The sequence below is a fragment of the Garra rufa genome, chromosome 1 (assembly GCF_049309525.1).
Source record: "Garra rufa chromosome 1, GarRuf1.0, whole genome shotgun sequence".
Lineage (NCBI taxonomy): Eukaryota > Metazoa > Chordata > Actinopteri > Cypriniformes > Cyprinidae > Garra > Garra rufa.
The window spans coordinates 9,401,525-9,428,652 of NC_133361.1; the positions used below are offsets into that span (position 1 = coordinate 9,401,525).

At 37.0% G+C, this 27,128-nt stretch overlaps 3 protein-coding genes across 3 annotated transcripts in view; 1 reads left to right on the forward strand and 2 right to left on the reverse strand.

Moving 5' to 3' along the window:
- Nucleotides 1–27,128, reverse strand: part of LOC141343542 (uncharacterized) — a gene marked incomplete at its 5' end in the record, with an annotated part of 269,291 nt that overhangs the window by 62,963 nt on the left and 179,200 nt on the right. The window lies entirely within an intron of this gene.
- On the forward strand, nt 1,489–27,128 carry LOC141341834 (uncharacterized). The gene is made up of 7 exons (XM_073846434.1): nt 1,489–1,911; nt 2,642–3,751; nt 12,096–12,257; nt 13,073–13,202; nt 13,452–13,580; nt 24,359–24,645; nt 25,709–27,128. Exons 1-7 carry the CDS (start codon nt 1,683–1,685, stop codon nt 26,761–26,763), a joined length of 3,102 nt encoding a protein of 1,033 aa, XP_073702535.1. The 5' UTR covers nt 1,489–1,682; the 3' UTR covers nt 26,764–27,128.
- LOC141329673 (E3 ubiquitin-protein ligase TRIM69-like) lies at nt 15,030–17,281 on the reverse strand. Its single transcript, XM_073835481.1, has 2 exons — nt 17,031–17,281; nt 15,030–16,246 (listed from the first exon to the last, which is right to left on the reverse strand). Exons 1-2 carry the CDS (start codon nt 17,194–17,196, stop codon nt 15,738–15,740), a joined length of 675 nt encoding a protein of 224 aa, XP_073691582.1. The 5' UTR covers nt 17,197–17,281; the 3' UTR covers nt 15,030–15,737.

Consider the following 27,128-nt stretch of genomic DNA (forward strand, 5'->3'; position numbering starts at 1 on the left):
TTTCGCTTTGTTGGTCGAAAAGGTATTTATACTTTTATATTTATGAACATTAGCTACCATAACTTTGCTACATAACATAGCTACCCACTGTGTATGTCGTAATGCTGAAAAGTTTACATTTTAAAACGTTTGCTGAAGTTGTCCGTCGTGTACGGCTGCTGACAGTTAGCATGTGAACACTTTTTGAAGCTAACCTTAGCATGTAAAGGTGAAATGATTAAATGTACATGATATTTACAGAAACTGAACTTAGGTATTTCATTTTCATGTGGTAAAAATACGCACAGAGACGCCAATGCGGCAAAAGAAAAAAACATTTGGGACGGATAGCCTCATTCAATAAATTACTGAGCCCCTGGTCTAAATCCAAATTCTCAATAGTCTTTGTAAATTATTTTTCAATGGACAAACTATAGTTATAGAAATAAAAAATCATAATACTACTGCTTGTTTTAGGATAGAAGATAACGGGAAGAATTGCCGTCGGACTAACCCCACGGCCGGCAACCACACCCACACACGGACAGAGCGCTGCAACTTTACAAATGTTCTAATTAAAATAAACGTATTTTGCTCAATACAATGTGTTTGTTGTCTTTGATTAGCCTAAATGTAAAATAAAATGACATCCAGAGAATTTAAAGTGAAAGTCCCCTAAACGTCCCGACCGCTAGACGTAACGGAGACCCTACACAATGACGTCTGGGGGACGTTCGCAGAGGCCATTTAAGGGACGTCCTTGGGACCTTTTTTTGTTAGCTGGGTTAGTGTTGCTTTAAGTCTTGCATCTTAGAGTCGATCGAAATTTGATTACATTTAGATTAAAATTGGAATTAATATAGATAAGATTTAGCTTACTCTATTTTCTTAAACAGGTTTTGTGATTGATAAAACCAAAAGATGAAGATTATTAGGCTACAACTGTTAGTGATTAACCTCATTTTGTGTGTCTATACATACAGAAGGTCTTCCTTTTCCTCTAATCAAATCTAATGGTTTACTATGCATCAGCAATGTTTTACTGTTTGATTGCTTTTGCTTACTTGGGCTTTCCAGGAGATTAATGGTTTAGAATAGTGCGACTGCAAAACCCAGCTTCTTTAAATTAATAATTAGTAGTAATCAATAATTAGTAGTCAATAATTATTATGTGCCTCTCACACATTTATCTTAATTTCCATATTTACATAGTGCAATGTTGTGTGTTTTTCACTGAAATATTTTAATAATAATTTGCTTATTTCTTCTCTAACCCTCACTCACGAACACTGTTGAGGCTGACCAAAATAACTTGTGAGGCTATAATTTTAATCGCTTTTCATTTATTTGTACAGATCGGATTTTGGTATAAAAACAAACAAAACATAAATAAGTTAAACAGCGTGTTATTTTCCCTCTTCTCTACGCTTCGCGCTCCAGTCCAGCGGATGGCGCTAAAACACATTTGTAACACCCCAGAGGAAGACTTTTAGCTTCACCACACTCTGCTGTTTTATCGTGATGCTGGTTTAATACATTACAAACTGTTTTAAATGTTGTTTTTGTAAATCGAAAAGTGCAGTTTTCGAATCTGATCAGATAAATACCTGTAATATTCTCAACCTCACAGTTTTGACTAAGTTTTGAAGCAAACAGGAATATCTGGAGGAGCTTAAGTTGAACTGAGATCTGCTGCTGTGAAGATGGTGTTTGTTAAAGAGGAGAGTGAGGAGGACATGAGTGAACCAGAACACTGGAGAATAAAACAAGAAAAACCAGAACCCTGGAGAATAAAAGAAGAAGAACCAGAACCCTGGAGAATAAAAGAAGAGGAACCAGAACTCTTGATAATAAAACAAGAGGAACCAGAACTCTTGATAATAAAACAAGAGGAACCAGAACTCTTGAGCATTAAACAGGAGCAACAAGGAGGTTGGTGTTTATTCTTCTTTCATCTTTAATGACTTTTGTCGTACATTAGGCTTACAAAGCTTTAATAACAGTTAAGAGTTATAAAGTTTCAAGCAGTATAAGATTTAGTTTGTTGTAGCAGAAACAACATTTAGACCAAAACAATCTGTTTATTAATGTAGATGGAGCAGCAAATGATGTAAGACATTTTTTTCAGTAAAATGTTAGATATCTGTGAATGAAAAATGTCAATTGTGCTATTGAATTTAGATCTGCTTGTGCTGCTTTATATATCTTTTCACAGCTTTTTTGTTTGTTTTTACTGCGTTGCACATTATTATCACGCACAATTCTGTTGAACAGTGATATGCAAATTCTAATTTTCCAATGGCTGCCTTGGATGGGTTAAATGCAGAGCACAAATTCCTTGTATGGGTCACCATACTTGGCCTCACTTCACCTCCTTTCCTTTCCTTTTTTAAAGACCCACGGTATGCATTCAAGGGTTAATAGTTATTCCTATGGAAGCATGGGGTTTTTGCCCATAAAGTTTTAAAATAGTAATTTGAAGATCAATGTATGTCATTTATGGAAAAATTCCAAGGACTAAAAACATTTATAAAATTACATCAAAATATTGTATAACAATTGTCTACTTTATATTGCTATATCAGGGTTCATTTTATGTTCACATCTCTCTGCTTTTTATGAGTTAATGAAAATGAAAACCAATCTTACTTTTTTTTTTAAGAGTTGATTGAAGAGATTGACGAGAATGAAGAACTGAGTGAAGCTGAGGAGCAAAGTCATGTGAAACCTGGAGAAAAACCATTGAATTTAAAGAAAAAAAGAGCCAAAAAATTGTTCACCTGCACTCAGTGTGGAAAGAGTTACACGCTCAAATCAAGTCTTGAGTGTCACATGAGGATTCACACTGGAGAGAATCCGTACAAGTGTTCACACTGCGACAAGAGATTCAGTCTGTCATCAAATCTGAAAACACACGAGAGGATTCACACTGGAGAGAAACCGTTCACATGTGATCAGTGCGGGACTAGTTTCAGACTAAAAGGGATACTTGCAGAACACATGAGAGTTCATACTGGAGAGAAACCGTTTACTTGTAATCAATGTGGGAAGAGTTTCACACAATTATCAAGTCTTAAAACACACATAAATGTTCACACTAGAGAGAAACTGTATGCATGTGATCAATGCGACAAAGTGTTTTTGAGAGCTCAACACCTGAATCAGCACATGACAGTTCATACAAAAGAGAAACCATATTCAAGTCCTTTGTGTGAAAAGAGATTCTCACATCTACGACGTTTGAAAGATCATCAGAAAATACACACTGGCGTGAGAGACTACATGTGCTTTGAGTGTGAGAAGACTTTTACTACAGCGAACAGTTTAAAACGGCATGAGAAGATTCACTCTGGAGACAAACCTTACAAGTGTTCACTCTGTGACAAGAGATTCAATCATTCAGGAAATCTGAAAAAACATGAGATGATTCACACTGGAGAAAAACCTTACAAGTGTTCACACTGTGACAAGAGATTCAATCATTCAGGAGACCTGAAAAAACATGAGATGATCCACACTGGAGAAAAGCCTTACAAGTGTTCACACTGCGACAAGAGATTCATTCATTCAGGAGAGCGGAAAAACCATGAGAGGGTCCACACTGGAGAGAAACCTTACAAGTGTTCACACTGTGACAAGAGATTCAGTCAGTTAACACATCGGAAAATACATGAGAGGATCCACACTGGAGAGAAACCGTATCACTGCACTGAATGTGGGAAGTGTTTCAATAATTCATCTGCTCTACACAGACATACAAAAAACACTCACAGTAAGTAGATCATATTGAGATGCAGTACTTTCATTATAATGCCGTGTCCTCACCAAATGTGACACAATAATGCATCAAGCAATAAAATATTATCTGGATAAATCTGTCCTAACCAGTTTTCCCAGTCAATGAAGTTCAACTTAATCTAAGATTCAAATCAACTCAAAGATGTAGTTCCTCCCCAAACATCAACGTCAAACGGTTAATTCTTGATGTATATATATATATATATATTCTTTTGCTCCATCATATGAATTATATCATTGCCTTTTCTTATGAGTATCATATCCTCTTGTATTTTACTTACTTTTTCGTGAAGGAAAGTAGAAGCTTTTTACCAACTCTTCTTGTTCAGAAAGCTGTAGAAGAAACTGTAACACTTTTAAAGGAACCGTATGTAGGATTGCGGCCAAAACTGGTACTGCAATCACTTTCAAAATACTGAAGAACGGTGTATCGCCTCCCGCTCCCCCCTGACTCGAGGTTGCCAGCTAAGCTGCAGGAGTAGGCGGCTACAAGGAGCTTCCAATGGCAAGTGACAAGTACTACACAGTTATGTTTATGCTTCACGAGAGATGTTTTGTGAAGTAATTATGTATCGCAGAAATTTACAGATGGCGATAAGCCAAATATTTCGTAAAGATGTACTGTAATACCACATTTCAGTCGGAACATAGATTGTTTTCATACCCTGCTCGTGGTGCGATATAAAGCTTTTTATGAACGCATTTTGCACTGCCGACCGTGGGAAATCCACTGTGTACGGAAGCGAAGTTAGCCAAACATAGATGAATCTTACTTGTCCAGGAGAAAATGACCAACGATGGCGTCTATCTTCAAATTCTTCTCCGTTTTCAGCCGTCTCCATCTTTCAAAGGCATCTCATACAAATCCTTGTTTTATTTCGGACTTTGACACGACGTATTTCGGGTTCATAACGAGGTCTTTTAGGTTTCTTAACGTTATACATGTTTTATCCGACACGTTCGTATAGCCGCAGCTGTAACGGAGCTGGCAACCCGGATCACGAAACTCTACTGACTTCGTGATTGGTAGATAGCTGGAGGGTGGAGCCTCAGACCAAAACACAAAACGACAACAATAACATCAGTTGAGGGCTGCAATTCTCACTTTTGAATGACAATATCCTGGCCGGACCACTGTTGTCAGTGATATAAGTATTTGAAATGAACATGATTTCTTAATGTCTAGTGACATGTCAGGGCCGTTTTATGATTAACTGACATAAATTTCTTACATACGGTTCCTTTAAGGGAGACTAAGAATTAATTTCAGTAGTGTTTTATATTCTTAAAATTATTGTTAAAATGAAGACTATCTGAAAGAACATCAGAAAATACACACTGGTGTTAGAGATCACATGTGCTTTGTGTGAAAAGACTTTTACTACAGCTAACAATTTAAAACTGCATGAGAGGATTCACTCTGGAGAGAATAGGCCCTTTTTTGTAAAGAAGAAAATAACCTGACCTATGAGCAGTATCATAAAAATAGTAACTTTTATTGTCTGCTAAATGCATTTGCGTATGGAAAATGTTTGCTTTTTTGTTTTTAAAATATCTCAATAAAGCTTTTGAATTAATTGAATTTTATTGTCATTGTATTTTTCTGCATCCAAACAAACTAGGAGCATTGCTCCTGACTGGTGTTAGAAAACAAACATACAGTTTAATAAACCACAGATAATAAATAAGACTTTAGGCTGTACAGTATAATTATAAAAGTGTATATAAGTGACTGAATCATAAAATTGACCAAGCTGTAAGCCCCTCAATTTGATAATTTCAGAAGAATATAATTACAATGTATGTACATAACCAAATCCCACCACACATGTACTACGATTACAACAATAGAAAACCACAATGCAGCCAAATTATGAAAAATATAAACGATTAATTAATTGGTTCAGGTTAGTCTCTTAGTTCCTTCACCTTCTCGGCTGGGATCGTTCAGATGACTTTGAAGCTGCATTTTGGATGTCCAAACTCACAGGCACCATAGACGTCCACTACGGAAATTTAGAAAAGTATGTATTAAAGAGCGCCAAATTGGTATTTATTGCTTTAATCTAATGAAATCGACAGAATTTGACAATTGATTCATTGCGATTTATTGGATGGGAGACGCACTACAGATCCTTTTCCAAAAATTAGCATATTGTGATAAAGTTCATTATTTTCTGTAATGTACTGATAAACATTAGACTTTCATATATTTTAGATTCATTACACACAACTGAAGTAGTTGCTATTTGAAGTAGTTGCTAAATATGCTATTTTTTTTTAGATGTATGCCCAAAAGCATCAATAAACAAATTAAAGGCTTGAACTACTTCAGTTTTGTGTAATGAATCTAAAATATATGAAAGTCTAATGTTTATCAGTACATTACAGAAAATAATGAACTAATTTTTGGAAAAGGACCTGTATGTAGGCTACTGTTCATTCATTAACAGAAAACAGCATAGACTGGGATTTACAAATTGATATCGGTCATAAAATGAGAATATATTAAAATAGCTGTCACTGCGGGCAACGCCATAACCAGGGTTTGAAAATTAGTGAGGTCCGAAGTAAGGTGTTAAGGATTGTGCTACAATAACACCCACATAAGGTCTGTTACTATGGTAAATTTGCACGTTTAATTGAAGAGTGCGCACAACAAGAACAGTGACTGACAGGACCGGAAAGTTTTTTGTTTTTTTTTTTAGGTGAGGGAATTTTTATTTTATAGCAAGTTATAAAAATAACATTAGAATAATGACACTGACATAAAACTTGACAACATCTCATTTGACCGTAGATACTGAATGAGGAAAAAGCGTTTTTCTCAGGTACTGATAGAAGAGTCAATCGCTTTCACGCACGTCTTTCAAAATAATAGTCTAGCGTCGAAAAAACAGAATTACATTTGTTGTTTCTTTGACTGCACGCTCCGTGACCCACTCAAAACGTTTTAGCGACCCACCAGTTGAGAAACACTGCTTTAATTATTTTTTTTTTTTATGACTTAAGGTTAACTAAAGAGCATGAGACGCCTTCCTGCTGGCCAGTAACGTTATTTGGCATAGTAGCCTAGTTCATTCTGTAACAAACAGATTTGTATTATGCTATTGTTTTTGATAGTGTTAAACATTTCTTTCATATATTAACGATGACCACTGCGTTTGTTTTACCGATTGTGGTATCTTCCTGTCAGCAATTTAGTTACAGATTGTCTATAAGCTTTTTTTTTATGAATGCACAATGTTGCCAGAGATTGCTATTAAAAACAAGCTGTAATGTTTTGTGTGTGTGTGGGTTCTTCAATAGCGACACTCTTTAGTAGCTTGAAGAGACGGAACTTTATATAAAGAAGTTTAGACTTATTACATGTCTCGCCGGGAACCAGGTTACAACCGGAACTACTTCCTGTCCCGCTGACACACCCCCACTCAGGGTCACGCACAACACAGATCTATAACTGAACAGACAAATAGGGCAACTGCTATTTGTTCTTATCATTACACAAGCAATTAGAAAAAGAAAGAAAAATATTTAAAAAATTAGAAAATAAGATTAATATATCACTAACACTAACGTTCCACTTTCCACTTTATAAACATCCAAAAGTGTCACAGTAAACTGGACAAATGGGTTAAAACGCATAAAAGGTGAATCTGGCAACAAACGGAGGCTTCACCCGTGTCGCGCTCTCAAGCCCCGTTCACTGCGCTAGCTTCTCGCAGCAACATGAATTGCAAACACTCATGTGATATGAGGTGGTTTAACCCTCCTGTTATCCTTGGGGTCAATTTGACCCCATTCAATGTTTAAGGTATGTAGGCTACATATATATTTGACTTTTCTTTTTTTTTTTTTTTGCTTCAGATTGAAGGACTTTTCCTAATTTAAGCGAGCTTGACATTTTATTTTTGCATATAAAAAAATGACCGAGGTCCGGACCTCGGTGACCTCAAAGCTGACTACGGCCTTGCTTAATAGGAAAGAAAAGAAAATAATGATAAAATAGTACAGAGATGCTTTTTTAAGTGACTGCGGGGTGTGCTGAACTTTAAAGGGATAGTTCGAGCATTTAAGACATGAAGTTGTATGCAATCCTTATCAGCACTATAGTGTATACACACTGACCCACACTGCGTTCACATCCCTGGTCAGAGTTCTGGCCGCTGGAAGTTTTTCAAGAAAGTAGTCACGGTTAGTTTCCTGGGCCTCAAAACTGTGCGTTTTTACGTGAAAAAAATATATGCGTTTCAAAGCTTGATTAATTTACATGACAAAAAACACTCCTGACAAAAATCATACCTCAGTTTTAATCGGCACTATATTCTTCCCGTTTCCATCAATCCGCGCTGCTGTCAGTTCGCACGTTCCTTTCAGCTGTTGATAGCGCGACTCGCTGACAACATGTCTGACTACGAAACTTCTGATGATGAAACCAATTTTAGCACAATGTCAGACGGAACAGACGACATATATATTTTTATATTAGACCTCGTTTCACGTGATTTCCACAGGAGTCTAAACATCAGATTGTTTACTGTACAGTTTAGACATGGGATCTCCAGTCCTCGTGAGCTACTGTCTTGCTGGTTTTAGTTTTTCTCTGATGCAACACACCTGACTCAAATCAACGGGTAATTAGCAGGCTTGTACAGAATGTCTCATTTGAGAAAGGTGTCCTGTCATAGGGAAACATCGAGCTGCAGGAATGTAGCTCACGATGACCGGAGTTGGAGATACGTGGTTTAGACCTACCTGTATGTGACTTCAAGCACACTTATAAACACGATGATACCGACACACGTTCCGCATAGCTACAGACAATAACAAATATAGCAAAGCATCATATTTTGTTGTGTTATATAGATTCAATTCATTAGTTATGACATTTGCCGATTTTCTCACCACATAGACAGTCGATTATTGTCGATGCTATCACTGCCCCGGTTAGAATATTCTCAGTGTAACGTTAGCCTAAAAACCGACGTTAGCTTCAAAATAAACCTGTCGTATGCGACATAAAGTTAGTAAATAGAGCTTACCCGTGGTACTGGTACAGCAGAACTCTTTAAAATCTATTTTTTGATTTTTCCTCCTTGGTTGGGTAATCGTCTTCGCTGAAGTGAGCACTGCACACACGAAAATCCTTGATACTGGATATTTTAGCTCCCGCAGAGTAGCCGATGGCAACCAGCCAAAGCTGTCTCATAACTATATCAGAAACAGGAAAACGATGGAATCTAAACGGCGATCCCTGCACATTCTTGTGTTCACAACCTGGGAATTTACAAGTTCGCACCATTGTTAATTTTCTACTTTTTACGTCGTTGTCATTTGAGTGTGTAATGGAACAGCTGATCGGAACGTGCGAACTGACAGCAGCGCGGATTGATGGAAACGGGAAGAATATAGTGCAGATTAAAACTGAGGTATGATTTTTGTCAGGAGTGTTTTTTGTGATGTAAATTAATCAAGCTTTGAAACGCATATATTTTTTTCACGTAAAAACGCACAGTTTTGAGGCCCCGGAAACTAACCGTGACTACTTTCTTGAAAAACTTCCAGCGGCCAGAACTCTGACCAGGGAGGTGAACGCAGTGTGGGTCAGTGTGTATACACTATAGTGCTGATAAGGATTGCATACAACTTCATGTCTTAAATGCTCGAACTAACCCTTTAAAATGTTAGGCAGTCTCATCTGTTCTCTTCACACAGAAGATATTTATACTGCAGGTACCATATAAATTATATTATGTGCACACTGAAAATTAAGATTGTATGGCCAGCCTATGCATTGTAAAAAGTGATTTTTTGATCTTGTAAATAATGGAAACATTATTTAGGTATGTTTTGCAAGCAAAAAGGACTACTATTTTGTCTTTTTACTTAAAAATGGCACATTTAACTCAGTACATTACTTGCAGTTTCTTTCTCATATGTTGTTCTAAAATATGTAAATTTAAATACAGTCTCCTAAGTAATATTTACTTAGTGTTCGCTATCCAATCAAATCACTCCAAAAAAAATGAACAAGTAGTAAAATGTACTTAGTTCAGCAAGATAATTGATGCGCATGCGTCTTTTGCTCCGAGTCTGAAGTGGCGCGCACAGAGGAAAGGAAGAGAGACTTCACGACGGCTAATGTGCATTTTACCACGGTAAGTTGTTAATATGCTTATTAATTAATTGAAGTATGTTTCCAGAAAAGGGTAGACTTATTAAGCTATCTGCAGTCCCAGTGGTTTGTGCCTACCGTTTCTTTTTCATCGAGTTACGGTTGCTAGAAGTGTTCATGTTAACAATGTTAACAGATTTTTGGATAACGTTAAAATTTAACCTTTGTTTTGTTAAACACACGGATATCAGAGTTAAATCATTACAGAATGAAGCTTTTAATGAAGTTGACAAAGTTTGCGATTTGCACCACCAAAAACAATTGTCTTTAAGTTGTATATATGACCTTAATCTTGTCAGACGATTATTGTAAAAATGAGTTTTAACATCCGTGCAAACTTAGCTCGAGGCATTGCCCTGTCGTGTTCTAGCATTCTGTCACAGAAAAGTTCAAGCTGCCAAAATGTAATAATCACCCTGTTTTTCGCTTATTATTAATCACACAGGATTTACGTTAGTTTTTAAAATGCACTTGTAAAAGGCAAATATTACCTCGAACTTTATTTATATTGTTTACCTATACTATAAGGTAGCTGTAAATAAAAATCGATAAGGTGACCATACTGCACACTTTAGCAATTACACAAGTCTGAATTCTTGTTTAAATAAATCTTAATTACTTAGCAATTGACCTTATATAAGTTGTCAAGCCTGTATTTTATTTCATGATGTTCTTTTCATAAACAACATCAAATAATGTTAAAATAATATTTAAAGTAAAGGTTACTCAAAATTTTAAATCAGATAACTAGGATTATCCTGTAAAAAAAAACAAAAAACATCTATAGGCATTACTTAAGTAAAATACATAAACAAACAGTCAATACAGTTTACTGGGAAATTCCAAATTTACTTGAGATTTTGTAATTACAGCTACAGTTCTTTGTGTTTAGTTTTTACTTGGGAATTCTATTGAAATAACTCACATTTTCTAAGTGAAAAAAAAAACCTAACTTCTCTTTAAGGGGGCCTCCGTGGCTGTGTAGGGAGCGACCGGAGTATAGAGGAATCTCCGGTGCCTTAGGGTGACCTGGGGGGTCATGAGGGGGTCTAAAATATTGGCAGAGGATGTCTAAAGGGATGATCTATAGAGATGTTTTTCTGTCTTTATATGAAAATGATCTGCTGCTGTGAAGATGATGTTTGTTAAAGAGGAGAGTGAGGAGAACAGGAGTGAACCAGAACCATTGAGAATAAAACAGGAGGAACCAGAATCCTGGAGAATAAAACAGGAGGAACCAGAACCCTGGAGAATAAATCAAGAGGAACCAGAACCCTGGAGAATAAATCAGGAGGAACCTGAACCCTGGAGAATAAAACAGGAGGAACCAGAATCCTGGAGAATAAAACAGGAGGGACCAGAACCCTGGAGAATAAATCAAGAGGAACCAGAACCCTGGAGAATAAATCAGGAGGAACCAGAACCCTGGAGAATTAATCAAGAGGAGCCAGAAACCTGGAGAATTAATCAAGAGGAACCAGAACCCTGTAGAATAAACCAGGAGGAACCAGAACCCTGGAGGATAAAACAGGAGGAACCAGAACCCTGGAATATAAATCAGAAGGAACCAGAACCCTGGGGAATTAATCAAGAGGAGCCAGAAACCTGGAGAATTAATCAAGAGGAGCCAGAGACCTGGAGAATTAATCAAGAGGAACCAGAACCCTGTAGAATAAACCAGGAGGAACCAGAACCCTGGAGAATAAAACAGGAGGAACCAGAACCCTGGAATATAAATCAAAAGGAACCAGAACCCTGGGGAATTAATCAAGAGGAACCCGAATCCTGGAGAATAAAACAGGAGGAACCAGAACCCTGGGGAATTAATTAAGAGGAACCAGAACCCTGGAGAATAAAACAGGAGGAACCAGAACCCGTCATAGGGACGGTGAGGAAGAAGAGAAGCAGCCCGAGACTTACTGAACACTTCCTTCAGGTCGAGGTACTCCGCGGGCACGTTACACAGATCCGCCGCCTTCTCCTGAAACACAGGGCTAGAAACAGACGGACAAGCAGACACAAGACAAGACTCATGACACTCATGACAATGCTCCATTCAGACACGGACTTCAGCTGCCAATCAATCCGGGGATTGTGTTTGGTGAGCCAGGGGTGTCCTAATACGATGGTTGCATGGGGGGAGTCCAGAATGTAGAAGGGGATACTCTCACTGTGGTTGCCAGACACAGTGAGAGTGATGGGTTCCGTAGTGAAGGTGATGTTGGGGAGGGTCTGGCCATTGAGTGCTTGGACGGCAATAGTGTCGGTGAGGGGGAGGAGGGGGTCTTGATGTTGACGTGCAAAGGTGAGGTCCATAAAATTAGCTTTTGCTCCAGAATCCAGTAGTGCAGTGCGGAGTGTGGAGGTCACGCTGGATGAGGTCTTGGTAGCGGAGATCCCACCCGACTGTAGCCTCGAATTTACTGCTGGGCTGGGCCTTTTACCGGGCAGCTAAAGGCAAAATGCCCGGCTGCCCCACAGTACAGACAAAGGCCCTGGGACCTCCACCTCTCCTTCTCCTCCCGGGTAAGCCGAGCTTGACCGACCTGCATGGGTTCGGGATCGTAGACAGGACTGACCGCGCCCTCGCCGCTGGCTCGAGATGGTCCTCTCTCCGCAGGGGGGAGCCGAGCGGGTAACCACCTCCGCTCAGCTCATGAGAGTCGAGAGTCTACCCGCAGTGCCAGGTCAATGATGCCGTCAAGGATGGCGGGTAGATCCAGGGCATAGATTTCCTTCTGGACGCGGTCAGCCAGCCCATGCAGGAACATATCCCACTGCGCCTCCTCGTTCCACTGACACTCCGCCGCAAGGGTGCGAAATTCGATTGAATAATCCGAGACGGATCTCTCCCCCTGCTTGAGATCCGGCGACCGCGCGGTCAAACACCCTCTTCATCTCGGCGGCTAGTGTCGTGAACGAGGCACAACAAGGATCCTGGTTCTCCCACACCGCCGTTCCCCACAGTGCCGCCTTCCTAGACTGTAGGGTGAGCACGAACGCCACCTTGCTCTCCTCGCTAGCGAACGTGCGAGGTTGTAGCGTGAAGTGCATCGAACACCTAGCGAGGAAAGCTCGGCAGAAGTTCGGCTCACCACTGTAGATCTCTGGGGTGGGAAGGCGGGGCTCCCACTGTGGGGCTGTGCTGGATGGTGTCGGAGGAGCAGGAGGGGTGGGCGGTGTGGGCGGTGTCGGAGGAGCGGGCGGTGTGGGCGGCGCAGCTGGAAGTTGTAAGTGTTGCATCCGCTGGGTGAGCTCGGACACCTGCCCCACAAGCGCTCCAATGGCTTGAGCTTGACTGTCCAACCGAGAGACGCAGGCTTGCATGAAATCCGCCACGGTGGGCTGGGAAGTGTCTGCTGCTTCCATGATGGGTCAGATGATTCTGTAACGGTGAAATAAGCAGGGAGGAAGCAATTGCAGAAATAAGCAGGTTTATTGAAGTGGGTGAAACAGTACAAAAGAAGTGATGTGAATGTCTCTCGTTTGGGTGAGGCAGGGGCAAGATGGTGCTGGTGACGATGCGGCGTGATGATCCTGGTGCAGATGAGAACACTGGTGAAGACGAACCACGGCAATCCCACGAAGACAAACAGATAACGAACACAAGAACACGAACAGCAACACGGTGACAGATATCCGGGGTGAATCATCTGACGGGGAAACAGAGCAAGGATTGAGTTTAAGTAGACAGAGGAAATGAGTGACACCGGGTGCGGGGAATGATCGGCAGCTGCGCTGATGAGCATGACGCACAACACACACAAACACACAGATCACGAGACATGAGAACACAGCGGGTGTGTGAACCGTGACAGTTTTGTCTAGTGGATACCATTAAGGAAAAAAAAAAACTACAAATACCATTAAAAACATTAAACAATCAACTGTTAACCAATAAAAACAGTGCATTTAATGGTCTCTAGTGTGTTTTGGGACATATTCCAATGCAATGTAATGATTTTAACAAGCCACCAATAGAAGACAACAATTTACCCACAGGGACAAACCAATACAATTTCCATTAAACACCAGGGTATTTATTGGTCAGGCTAAAAATCTTAATAACCATTCCATTGCCCAAAAGGTTCTTTGCAGCACACAACGGTTCTTCAATAATTTTCTAGAGTCAAATGAATATAAATAGTGCAATAAAATATATTAATTTGGGGTTACGTATTGTTGTGGTGTTTATTAATTAAAAAAAAGAAAAGTAATTCTTTTTTTTTATATCTATTATTATATCTATTATTTATTTTAATGTTTTTTTTTACCTGCCTCAAAACTCTCTGAAAAAAAGTTGCTCATTAAATTATTAGTTAACAAAAGCAAAACTCAGTATAAAAATACTGCAGTCATGTTTTAAAATAAAAAAAGGCTGTGATACAAAATCTTAACTCATAAAAGTGCCACTTTTTCCTACTAAATCTGCTATTATTATATTTTAATGAGATTTAAAATAGTTTAAATTGTACTAGATGTTTATTTATGTAAAAGCTGCGTGACTGTGACGTGCGCGCGCTGAGTTCATTCAAACATTCCAGCGGAGGGAGTTTCCATGGAAACAGGTGTCAACACTCCAACTGAAAGCCGCAACACTCCGGCTCTCATCGCTGCTGTTTTCATTTTTCTGAGGTGAGTTTAGTCTGTTCAACTGTTCCTGACACCTTTCTTACTTGTATTTGACACTTTCGTTGAATAGTTAATTCATAGAAATAGTTTAGTCTTCGAAAGCGTCCGTTAGCATCTCAACCGTTTTTAGAAAGGTAGACTAATTCTTTAGATTGAGATTTTATTTACACGTTTTGACTTTCCACATCTTTATGTGTAGATAAGAGGTTTTGATAGCTTTGTAAAGGGTTTATTGGAAGTTGTCTAACTTTTTTAGCCTAAAATACGCGCTGTACTATTACTGTTAATAGGTGACTTCACTTACATATAACTGAATGAACTGAATCTAACGTTAGTTCAAACGTGTTTTGATCTTTAACGGTTAACAAATATTGTTAAATATTGGTTAACGTTTCTAAAGGGAGCTGCTGACAGGAATGCAGGAAACACAGGTGAACTGAGAAAGTTTATTAAATGCGTTTTTAATGTACATATTACACACACAAAATATTTGCTTAAATCACTATGCATCTGTACCAAACATGAGTGACACAAACCTACATAGATATTTAAATGAAATCTAAGAGCTTTCTAACCCTCCATAGACAGCAGGGGAACTGCTATGGTCAAAGCCTAGTAAAACAATATAGACAATGGTAAAATTGTCCATGTAACATCAGTGGTTCAACTGTAATTTTATGTAGCTGAAAAAATACCTAAATGGTAGTGGACTGACCCGGAAGAGAAGAAAATGTTGAATAAAGTCATTATTGTTTTTATTTTTTATTTTTTGCAGACAATATCATAGCTCCAAAAATAACGATTGAACCACTGATGTGACATGGACTATTTTACCAATTCCGTTTTACAGGGTTTGGACTGACATGAGGCTGAGTATTTAATGACAGAATTTTCGTTTTTGGGATGTATCTCTAACATGCCTTGAAAATGAAAACTTAAATTAAATATGTAAAGTCTTCTTCAATGACCTGTTGAGTTAAAGAAATATGAGAGTGTGAGTGTAGCTCAAATGATGGATATCAGTCATGTGATCATCACGGCCCAATCACAGCCTGATATTCAGGTCAACAGTCTTTTACGCATGTGATCTGGATTAAACATTGAAATACAATGAAAGATGAAAGCAGGAAATCCAGACCTACAGGAGTAACAATTACTGACTATTAATTGCTAAGATCCTCAGAGTGGAATAAGAACTATTAAAACAACAGAAGAATGGAAAGAGTGTTTCATTGAAGGTGGTTGTGAATGTGTGTAGATGTGTGTTAGTTACAGGATCAGAGAACGACACCGTTCCTCCGTCAAAGTCCAGATTCACTCTCACACGATCAAGCTTCTGTTTAACAAGAAACCCAAATGATTCAGACAGTTCATCGTCTTCATCATACTCCACACTCCAGGCATCCTTTTTAAAGAAATCAAAGTTCTTCCTCTGGTTTGATGCTGTAGTCACTCCAAGACTCCAGTATTTACCCTGTTTAACCTTCACATCCCAGCAGTGTGTTCCTGAGTTAAAACCCTCTGAACCCAGAACACAGAGATTCCAGTAAAATCTCTCTGGATTGTCAGGAACAGGTCGATATCCGCTGTATCTCACACTGGTCAGATCATCAGACACGACGATATATGGACTTGCAGTGTTTGGATCCAGAATGACAGGAGCTGATGAGACAAAATCAACAGATTCTGTTATTCTGATGTTCATATAATGATCAAGAGTGAATCCAACACAGATTATTATGAATTATGATGCTCAAAATACTGAAAGTTAAACCAGTAACACATACTGAAAAGATATTCATTAAATTAATGTAAATTATATTAAATAATAGTGAGAATCTTTTTTTATAAGAAATATTACCTTTGTACAGAACTTGACAGTGCTTTCATATTCAAATAAGACAAACATTATAATAATGCATAAAAAAATAATGAGTATATCTAATTTTCTCTTGCATGAATCACAAAGCTCTTTACTGAATGCTGCCAAAATAGTATTCCACAAAATTGCAATGAAATAATAATAATAATAATAATAATAATAAGATTGCTGGTATTAACAAAAACTACAACTAAAACTATTCAATTATTCAGTTATTAAAAGAAAGCTTAATAAATTACATAAATTAGATGGAATATTGAATAAAACAATGAAAATTTGAACAAAAAATAAATGACTGAAACTAAAACAGAAATAAAATCATTTATAGATATACATATTAAAATTATTCTAAATATATATTTCACATTAATTTAAAACAAATGTCAAAAACACATACAAAATTACAAATTATTTGAAGTCCAGCAGATTGAATTCTACGATTCATTATTTCTAAAAAGGAACCTGCTGATTTTGACGCAGTAGATCACCTGGTTCCTCTCACATAATGCTGAAATCTACTAGTATCTGTGTATTAGAGCTCAGATGTTCTGCAGTCAGACTCACTGTTCTGGACGATGTCCCGCATCTTCTTCCAGACTCTGAACGGCAGGTTTCCCAAGTAACGTGGCACATCAATCAAAGCTCCAGAAGGCGTCTGAGGATCCGGCTGTGAGATCTGGACACTGGAAGAACATTCAGGAGTCAGAATTAGAGGACACTGGAAGAACATTCAGGAGTCAGAATTAGAGGTCGACCGATATAGTTTTTTACCGATACTGATAGCTAGGTTGGACCACACTGGCCGATACCGATTAATTAACTGATAGTTTTGAAAATGGATACTGAAAGGCAACTAAAATAGTGCTCTACTGTTTCTATTAAAGTACTACTTTGTAAATTAATAAAAGTATAATATTAATTATATATTAATCATTAAAGTTATTTCATAGTCCATTAATGGTAACAAAATAAACCTCAAAATGTAACAAGCAGTAATTGTTGAAATTAACAGACTCTAACAATAACAACACTTCTATTCTACAGCTTTCATCAATCTTAGTTGATGTACAAATGGGCTCATTGTAAGTGATGGGAATCAATCTTTACATTTTATCAATGTGCAAAATTGCAGTTTCTATGCTTTAGGTTTATATTTGGAATCTCTGTATGTCAGCACCTCAACCTTAAAATTCAATTTCATATCAAATTTATTTCATACTAAATTTACTTTATTTTGTTTTATTATTATATAAGCAGGCTACTTTTTTAAAACAATAGACAGTGACACAGACAGTGGCTGCTTTACCAGGCTTCATTCAAACGAATGCACAGATCTATTTCGATATATCAGATGTTTTTTCCTGCTCTGAAAACATAACTGGCTGTGTTTACTGTACATCAGTTTCGTATAAAAGTATTCAAAAATGCAAGTGCATTTAACCGCATCTGCAATCGAGCTTTTTAGGACGAACACACACAAAGCGAAAGTAAAAGTCTGTCAGTGCGGAGTTTTGTGCATCTTATTCTAGTAGTACATTCCAAACGGCAGAAATGAAGGCATATCTAAAGTAAAACACTGCGGGTGGAAGCACACACTGTGCAATGCGCAAATTCTGTGCAATGAAGGCCGCTGCGTCTCTAGTACGCACAAGTGCCACATGCGAAAAACACGAGCTCGTTGAAGAGATGATTGTAAATGCTTCGGAGTATCGATTTTTCACCCACCCTTAATGAAACCGGGCAAAAGTGCAGCGCCGTGTTGCGCGGACAATTCGCAGGTATCTCACACACACACCCAGGACGCGTCGCGTGTAGTTCAAGGGGAAGTCTAAACAGTTTATTTCACCAAATATAAATCACCAAACGGGCAAATGTTTACTTAAAGAATGACCAAAAAAGCGGCAAATATTAGTTTAAAGAACAGATCAAACGAAAAGAGAAAGAGCGATCTATATTGTTGTAGACATTTAAGAATTTTTCTTTCTGTTTCACATTATGTTTAAATATTATTTGTTTGAGTTTTGTTTCCGTTCAATCTGTTTATTACGAAAGAAGTTTGTGTAATTTGTAAATGTAATAAAGGACGTGGTATGAATTGGACGGGAGAATTGGAGAGGGTCACACAATTTTTTGACCATTTCGTACGTTTTTATTTGTGGAAAATCTCTTTTTAAACGAATTTCGTTTTGTATAATTTTTATCTTAATAAGAGCAAGGAAAACTGTCATTGTGAAATAAAGAGCGTAAATGCCATGCTTCCGCGGCCTGAAGAAAAGGCTAAAACATAAATTATAGCTCTATATGAAACATGCAGACTTTATTAGAGCTACAGAAATAGAAACGTTTCGTTTAAATGCACAGTACTCTATCTTCCAGCTCAGGGTCAAGTCTTTATGAACATTAACAAAGATTTGGGCCAGATATGTAAAACTATGAATAGCGCGCTGTGGCGCGGCAGGATTTCTGTCTGCTGAATGAACACAGCTTGCTTTTTCACATCATGCAGTGGCTTTGCATCAGAAGCAGAGAGACCAGAGACACCAGCAGATCACTCACCTTTCCATTGACACTGGAAACTCCTGCAGAACAAACACACCATTGATCATCAACAACTCAATCAATCATCAATCAATCAATTTAATCAATCAATCAATGATCTGAAAACAGACCTTCAGAAAGCAGACATCACTGTCTTTCATCATCTCCTCCATGTCTTTGATTGTGTCTGAAAGAGCTGAGATGTGTCTGTTGATCTCCTCCAGCTTCTCCTTCATCAGCTGCATCTTCTGCTCCTCTTCCTCCCTCAGTGCAGTGATTGTATCTTCTTCTTCATGTTTAAGAAACTGATGAAGCCTCTCAAACTGCTGTTTAATCTGATACTCTGTGCGCTCAGCTTGAGACTGAAATCAAACCACATTCGCTTCAATCATCTCCATCAACACAATCACATCATTCATAGCTGAGATTAACTCAGATACTTATATATAAGGGATTTAAAGCAGGTTGCTGATCATCGTTTACAAAAATAATCAGCTGGAGTCCATTATATTAAATATATCAGATCATAACTGAATATAGTGGTCCTACAGCTGTAATGAAAATGACTCTCGATTCTGTTCTCTCACCTTGATGTGTTGAACCGTGAACTCAAACGTGTTTTTCATAGTTTTATTGTGTTGAAGTTTCTCCTGTAATGATTTCAGTGCTGTATTGAGCTCCTCCTAGAATTGAGCAAAAATAAAAATACTGATTTACTCTGGGTTTTGTGCACATCTCATGCTAAATTCATTCAGAAATCAAAACCTGCCAAATAACAAAGCAGTTTGTAAATGCCAATGTTACTTTTGAAAAAAGTATTTTCCCCATAGTTACTAATTCCCAAATCTGTGAAACTGTATTTATAATAGTGTTCAGATCGCAGCAGTCATATTTAATCAAATCAACACTACAACAGGACTTTTCAACAGCAGGAAGTTAAAAAATGCATTTATTTTACCTTATATGATGAAACCACTTCGCTGATGGGTCTGAATTTGTGATTGTCGTGCTGTTGTGAATCTCTGCACACTAAACACGCCAGCTGTTTGTCCTCCAGACAGATGAGTTTGAGTTTCTCGCTGTGTAAACTGCAGATCTCCTCAGAGCCTGATAAACGCCTCTCTTTGCTCTGCTTCAGGAACGACTCACACAAGTTTTTTAACGCAAGATTACATGGAGGGCGTTTTGCGGATCTTCTCCTGCAGACGGGACACTCCTGAGTTTCTTTGGTTCTCCAGAACTGTTGAAGACACTCTTTACAGACACTGTGACTACAGGATAAAACAACAGGATCCTTGAAGAATTCACGACACACTGGGCAAGAAAAATCCTCTTCAGAAAGCGAAGCCATTTTCAGTGTTTGAGCTCCAGCAATCTGCTGTCTGTTGAGAAACAAACAAGGTACATATTAGATAAAAAGATGTATGTGATGGAGATGTTTCATTTCATTCACTCCTTTCTGATAAAGTGCACTGTCAGACATTATATAGCGTTAGTAAATAACTGAGTGAGTGAGCATTTTGGACACAGCAAAAGAGACATTTAGTCAAATTAACTTGCTTTAAAACTTTAAAATATAGTGCTATAAAACCTCATCATCTGAACAAACTTACGAGAAATAAACTTTGTGAAACACAGTAACACACCGGATTGTTTTAATGTCTTTTAAATATCATCTGCTCACTATGCTTGCCTACAATTTATTATTTAATAGCATATGAAAATAATTTAAGTAACAACGTTTTGAACAAAAGGCTGAAAGAAGGACTACGACTTGGATTCAGAGTGATAAACAAAACACAGATGAGTCAATCAACACCCCAAAGCTTGACATTCATTATTACCTCTTCATGGGTCACGTTTTATTCCAATAGCGTTACAGTTTTGACGCTGTTTTACGAATTTTGATCGCGTTAAAAACGTCTGGAAGCATTCGTTTCTTCTTCGCTTTGTTTTTGAAATTCTGTCCTAAAGATGTGTAATATCGCCCCCTACCATAAAACAATGAATTGGTTCTTAGACCAATTAGACAGTAAAATTGCTCACATACATTTAGGCAAGTATAATTAAATGTAATTTCTGAGAAGTAGCCTACATAAAATAGTCTGAAAGTATACTTTCATTTTTTTAGTTTAAAAGAAGTATACTAATAGCACACTTCAATAAACTTATTTTTTTGTAAGAGAGGGCAGAAGCGACCTATTGTTGCACAAACAAGCTGTGTTACGTGTATTTTACAATTGATTTAATATGATTTGAGAATTAAGAATTGCTCACCTCTCCTCAGAAGACTCGCTGAAGCTTCGTCTGAAAGATTGCAGTCACAGTTCCTCCCGAAAGTGATTTCAGACTGACTTCTGAAGCAGCGTAATGACTTAATGATCGACAACAACAGAGCTTTAAATAAGAAAACTAATATTTAATAAGGAGACAACTGTCATGGAAAAATTCAAAATCTGTTTTCAAATGTAAGACCGAGAGTGAAAAACACAAGCGCTCTGTTGTGAGAAAGACAGAAGACAACAGTCTCTTCTACTGATAAAGGCTGTCCAAGGATCTTGACGTTCAACAATATCTTTTCAGATTAGCTCTAACCAGTCACAGCCATCCCTCGTTAGAGGAATGCTGACAGAAGATTTAACCACAAACACAGAGAAAACACCTGTGCAAATAGAGCATAGAAACTAGATGGAAAATAGAGAATAAACAATAATTAGAAAATGAAGAAAAAATATAGCAGTTTCCATCACACTACAATAACAATTTCTCATTCATCTTTTACGTTCTGTGTTGTGTATTAAGTTTGACTGGTTTCAGATTAACTTTCTCTCTTTCTTCCTCCCACCAATTGTTGGCCTGAAAATTGTTGAAGGAAAAAAACAGCGCGAAAGTATGTGGGAAAAGATAAACTGAAGAAGAATTTGTATAATAATCTTAGCCCAGAAACATTACAGACAATTTTTGTTTAAATGCATTTGTTGCAGATTTTGTTTTTGCACAGTTCCACAATCGTATATATTACAATAATATAAATGTAACTAGTAAACAAGGATGTACTAGTTACATGAGGATTTACACTGAAGCAATGTCAGGTGTGTGAGAAGAGCTTTAAATATAAAACCAGTCTCAAAGCTTATCTGCAGTCTGCAGTAAGGTGATTTAAAGGGTTTGAAAAAGCTGTTGAATGCAAACCAGTTCCACAACACACCTGCAATAAATCAGTGTAAGGGGGCATGTCACCCATCACGTGTTCACTGTATTGTACACTGGAATGCTTTTAATGTCTTTAATGTGCTTGAAGAATGCAGTGTCTATTTTGACTGCAAATTTAGATTTTGTTTAAGTCATAGCCTTCTGTATGAAATGTCATTTAGTTTAAGTCATGTTGTAGTGATCTGAGTTGTTTTAATCTACAGTCAGCTAAATATAAGCGTATGTAAATTAGTCAACTAAAGTCAAATGGGTTTAGTCAAATGTTTTAAGCATTTCTCAAACAAATTATCTGAAATGCTACTGAATTAATTCAGTCAGAGGCAATAAGTGATTTTCTCTTTTTCTTTTGTTTGAGGAATTATAAAAAAAATACTACCGTTTTGCATTAAGAAGAGCAGTTACAAATAATATTATTATGTTTATTTCTTGGTAGTACATATTTGACAGTAAAGCAATGTAATTGTACTTTTATTAACACCAATAACAAGCAAAATCAAATTTCTACATAGAAAAAAATATATGTCCTACTCTTACTAAATGTACCAATGTATTATACAAGTATTATACAAAACTGACCAACAACTTTAGTGATTATAATTGATGTGCGATTCAGATGTAAAGTCAAGTTTGGTGTTTTGGGACTTTTTAATTAAAAAAAAAAAAAAAAAAAAAAAAAAAAATGCTAATAGTGATTTTAGATATTCAAAACAGCAAAAAGTAGAAATAAATGACTAATAAGCCAATATGTTCCCCTCTGCTGCCATCTACTGGTTATAGTGGTAAATTTGATTTAATCCCTTAATTTTCCCCCTTGGGCAGGTAGGTGTTTGTTATAAATAAATTGTTGGTTTCATGGTCAAAAAAAATAAAAAAATAAAAATAAATAACATCTTACCATTTAAAAAATATCACAAAAATTAAATCTATTTTTTTTCCAAAGTACTGTCATGTTATATCAGGATTCTTGCCTCAATGTCAGCCTAAAGGCTTCATTTAACAATGAAGGGTGCATGGAATAACTCAATTTTATACATATTTTTTTATTTCGGCCTATATTAAAAGATTACACACACTCACCAAGCACTTGGGCGTTTTCACATCGGGATAGGCATTTTTAACTAATCTGAAAAGCACTTAAGCTCTAGGCTTTTTACTTTCTGAAGTTTCCAGATATTTTGTTGTGTCTAGATCATGAGAACGTATGGATTAAAAAAATAAAATAAAAATGTGCACAGGAATGGAAACAAAGTTGCTTTTAAGTCTTGTATCTTTGGAAGCAGAGCCGATGGAAATTTGATTTCATTTAGATTAAAATTAGATTTAGCTAACTCTGTATTCTTAAAGAGGTTTTGTGATTAATGAAACCAAAAGATGAAGATTACTAAAACTGTTAGCGATTAACCTCATTTTTTGTGTCTATACATAAAGAAGTTCTTCCTTTACCTCTAATGAAATCTACTGGTTTTCTATGCATCAGCTCTGTTTTGAATTCACTGTTTGATTTTGCTTACTTGGGCTTTTCAGGAGATTAATGGTTTAGAGCTGTGCGATTGCAAAAACCAGCTTATTTTAACCAGTTACAATGTGCTATGTAATAATTTCAATATTTACATGCTGCAATGTTGTGTTTTTCACTGAAATATTGAATAATTTGCTTATTTTTCTTCTCTAACCCTCACTCACAAACACTGTTGAGGCTGATCAAATAATGAGGAGGATTTGTATTAATCAGAATCAAGTATAATCAGTGTGACTATATCCATTTATGGCATCAAGTTATTTCTCTATTATAATCATGCATTGCCTATGTAAAAGGAGCTGTATTGAAAGAATAAACAAACAAAAAATGAATAAATTAAACAGCGTGTTATTTTTTGGTTCTTCTCTACGCTTCGCGCTCCAGTCCAGCGGATGGCGCTAAAACACATTTCTAACACCACAGAGGAAGACTTTTAGCTTCACCACACTCTCTGTTGTTTTATCGTGATGCTGGTTTAATACATTACAAACTGTTTTAAATGTTGTTTTTGTAAATCGAAAAAGTGCAGTTTTTGAATCTGGTCAGATAAATACCTGTAATATTCTCACCCTCACAGTTGTGACTAAGTTTTGAAGCAAACAGGAATATCTGGAGGAGCTTAAATTGAACTGAGATCTGCTGCTGTGAAGATGGTGTTTGTTAAAGAGGAGAGTGAGGAGAACACGAGTGAACCAGAACCCTTGATAATAAAACAAGAAGAACCAGAACCCTGGAGAATAAAACAAGAGGAACCAGAACTCCTGATAATAAAACAAGAAGAACCAGAACCCTGGAGAATTAAACAAGAGGAACCAGAACTCTTGATAATAAAAGAAGAGGAACCAGAACTCTTGATAATAAAACAAGAGGAACCAGAACTCTTGAGCATAAAACAGGAGCAACAAGGAGGTTGGTGTTTATTCTTCATTCATCTTTAATTACTTTTGTCGTACATTAGGCTTACAAAGCTTTAATAACAGTTAAGAGTTATAAAGTTTCAAGCAGTGTAAGATTTAGTTTGTTGTAGCATAAACAACATTTAGACCAAAACAATCTGTTTATTAATATAGATGGAGCAGCAAATAATGGAAGACATTTTTGTTTCAGTAAAATGTATGTTAGATTGCTGGAAAACCCATCCACAACTTAACTTCAATGAGAAAAAATAGAATATGCATGTAATATTGTTAATAAAAGTCCATTTTGTATGGTTCCCAACTCAAGCTCAGTGCTTTACTGTCAAATGTGAATTGCTAAGAAATAAATGTGTAATATTATTAGCGAAGACATTTTTTAATGCAAAACAATAGTCATTTTATGATTACCAAACTTGTTTCTGGTGCCACTTCTAACATATTTTACTCTGAAGCCCAGTAAGGGACACTTTCTATGAAGTGGGTACTTTTTTCAATAATATTCTGTTAACTTTTTTTTTTTTTTTTTTTTTTTTTTTTTGTGAATAAAACATATTTAACCCTTAAAGGCATAAATGTTTCTCCAATCACTATTACATATTTGGGTCTATAGCAACCCGGACATTTATATCAAGCATGAATGGTCTCTAACTGCTGCAATAGCAAAAAAACTCTTGATATTTTAAGAACTATTACAGAAGAATAAAACAGCATATTTCATTACCTTTTGTACTAATGTACTTCCACAGTACATTCAGCATCTGGCTCATATTCGCAATGACTTAAAATCATTATTTTGTTAACTGGCAGCTTATGCACTGGTCATTTATGGAAAAATTCCAAGGACTAAAAATGTTTATAAAAATACATAAAAATAACCAAAATATTGTATAACAATTATCTGCTAGTTATATTAGGCTTCATTTTATGTCCACATTTCTCTGCTTTTTTTTGAGTTACTGAAAATAAACCAATATTATATATATATATATATATATATATATATATATATATATATATATATATATTATTTTTTTTTTTTTTTTTTTTTTTTTTAGAGTTGATTGAAGAAATTGAGAATGAAGAACTGAGTGAAGCTGAAGAGCAAAGGCATGTCAAACCTGGAGAAAAACCGTTGAGTTGCTCTCAAATCAAACAGAAAGATTTAAAGAAAAGAAGAGACAAAAAATTGTTCACCTGCTCTCAGTGTGGAAAGAGTGTCTCAAGAAAATCAAGTCTTGAGCATCACATGCACATCCACACTGGAGAGAAACCTTATGAGTGTTCACACTGTGACAAGAGATTTAGCCAGCCAACACATCTGAAAATACATGAGAGGGTCCACACTGGAGAGAAACCTTATCAGTGTTCACACTGTGACAAGAGATTCGGTGGGTCATCAAATCTGAAAACACATGAGAGGATCCACACTGGAGAGAAACCTTATCAGTGTTCACACTGTGACAAGAGATTCACTCAGTCAGGAGACCTGAAAAAACATGAGAGGATGCACACTGGAGAGAAACCGCACACATGTGATCAGTGCGGGATGAGTTTCAGACTAAAAGGACTACTTGCAGCACACATGAGAGTTCATACTGGAGAGGAACCATTTACTTGTTATCACTGTGGGAAGAGTTTCATGGAATTAGTACATCTTAAAGCACATATAAATGTTCACACTAGAGAGAAACTGTATGAATGTTATCAGTGCGACAAAGTGTTTTTCAGAGCTCAAAACCTGAAGAAGCACTTGAGAGTTCATACTGGAGAGAAACCACATTCATGTAATTTGTGTGGAAAGAGTTTCTCACGTCTACAACGTTTGAAAGAACATCAGAAAAAACACGCTGGTGTGAGAGACTACATGTGCTTTGAGTGTAAAAAGACTTTCACTACAGCGCGCAGTTTAAGACTGCATGAGAGGCTTCACTCTGAAGATAATCCTTACAAGTGTTCACTCTGTGACAAGAGATTCAATCAGTCAGGATCTCTGAAAACACATGAGAGGATCCACACTGGAGAGAAACCGTATCACTGCACTAAATGTGGGAAGTGTTTTAAATATTTATCTTCTCTAAAATATCATAGAAAAAACAAACACAGTAAGTAAATCATCTTCAGATCCAGGACTTTCTGTCATGACACTGGGTTGCAAGCTTTTCCCTCCTCCTCCAGAGGGCGCTATTTCCCTTCCTCCCGCACTTCACTCCCCTGATTGTATACACCTGTGTTGTGATCATGACACTCGTCTCACCCACACCTGTTCACAATTATACGGACTATAAAGCTGCTCATCTCCCACTCCTCATTCTGGCTGCATTGTCTTCTGTACCGTCTGTCTCTGTGTTTCCTGGATCCTGTCTCCTAGACCTGGTTTACAGTTCTGTTTATTTTGTGTTTGTATTCAAGTTGTGTTGTACCGTGTTGGCCTTTTGTATATTATCTATTGTTTATATTAAAAATTACTTACCTGCA

Coding starts and splice junctions, on each gene's coding strand:
- LOC141341834 (XM_073846434.1), top strand. CDS start 1,683: ATGGTGTTTGTTAAAGAGGAGAGTGAGGAGGACATGAGTGAACCAGAA. Junction 1,912..2,641: donor TAAACAGGAGCAACAAGGAG/GTTGGTGTTTAT, acceptor TTTTTTTTTAAG/AGTTGATTGAAGAGATTGAC. Junction 13,203..13,451: donor GTAAGTGTTGCATCCGCTGG/GTGAGCTCGGAC, acceptor TGGGTGAGGCAG/GGGCAAGATGGTGCTGGTGA.
- LOC141329673 (XM_073835481.1), bottom strand. CDS start 17,196: ATGTTCTTCCAGTGTCCTCTAATTCTGACTCCTGAATGTTCTTCCAGT. Junction 16,247..17,030: donor GCGGGACATCGTCCAGAACA/GTGAGTCTGACT, acceptor TTGTCTCATCAG/CTCCTGTCATTCTGGATCCA.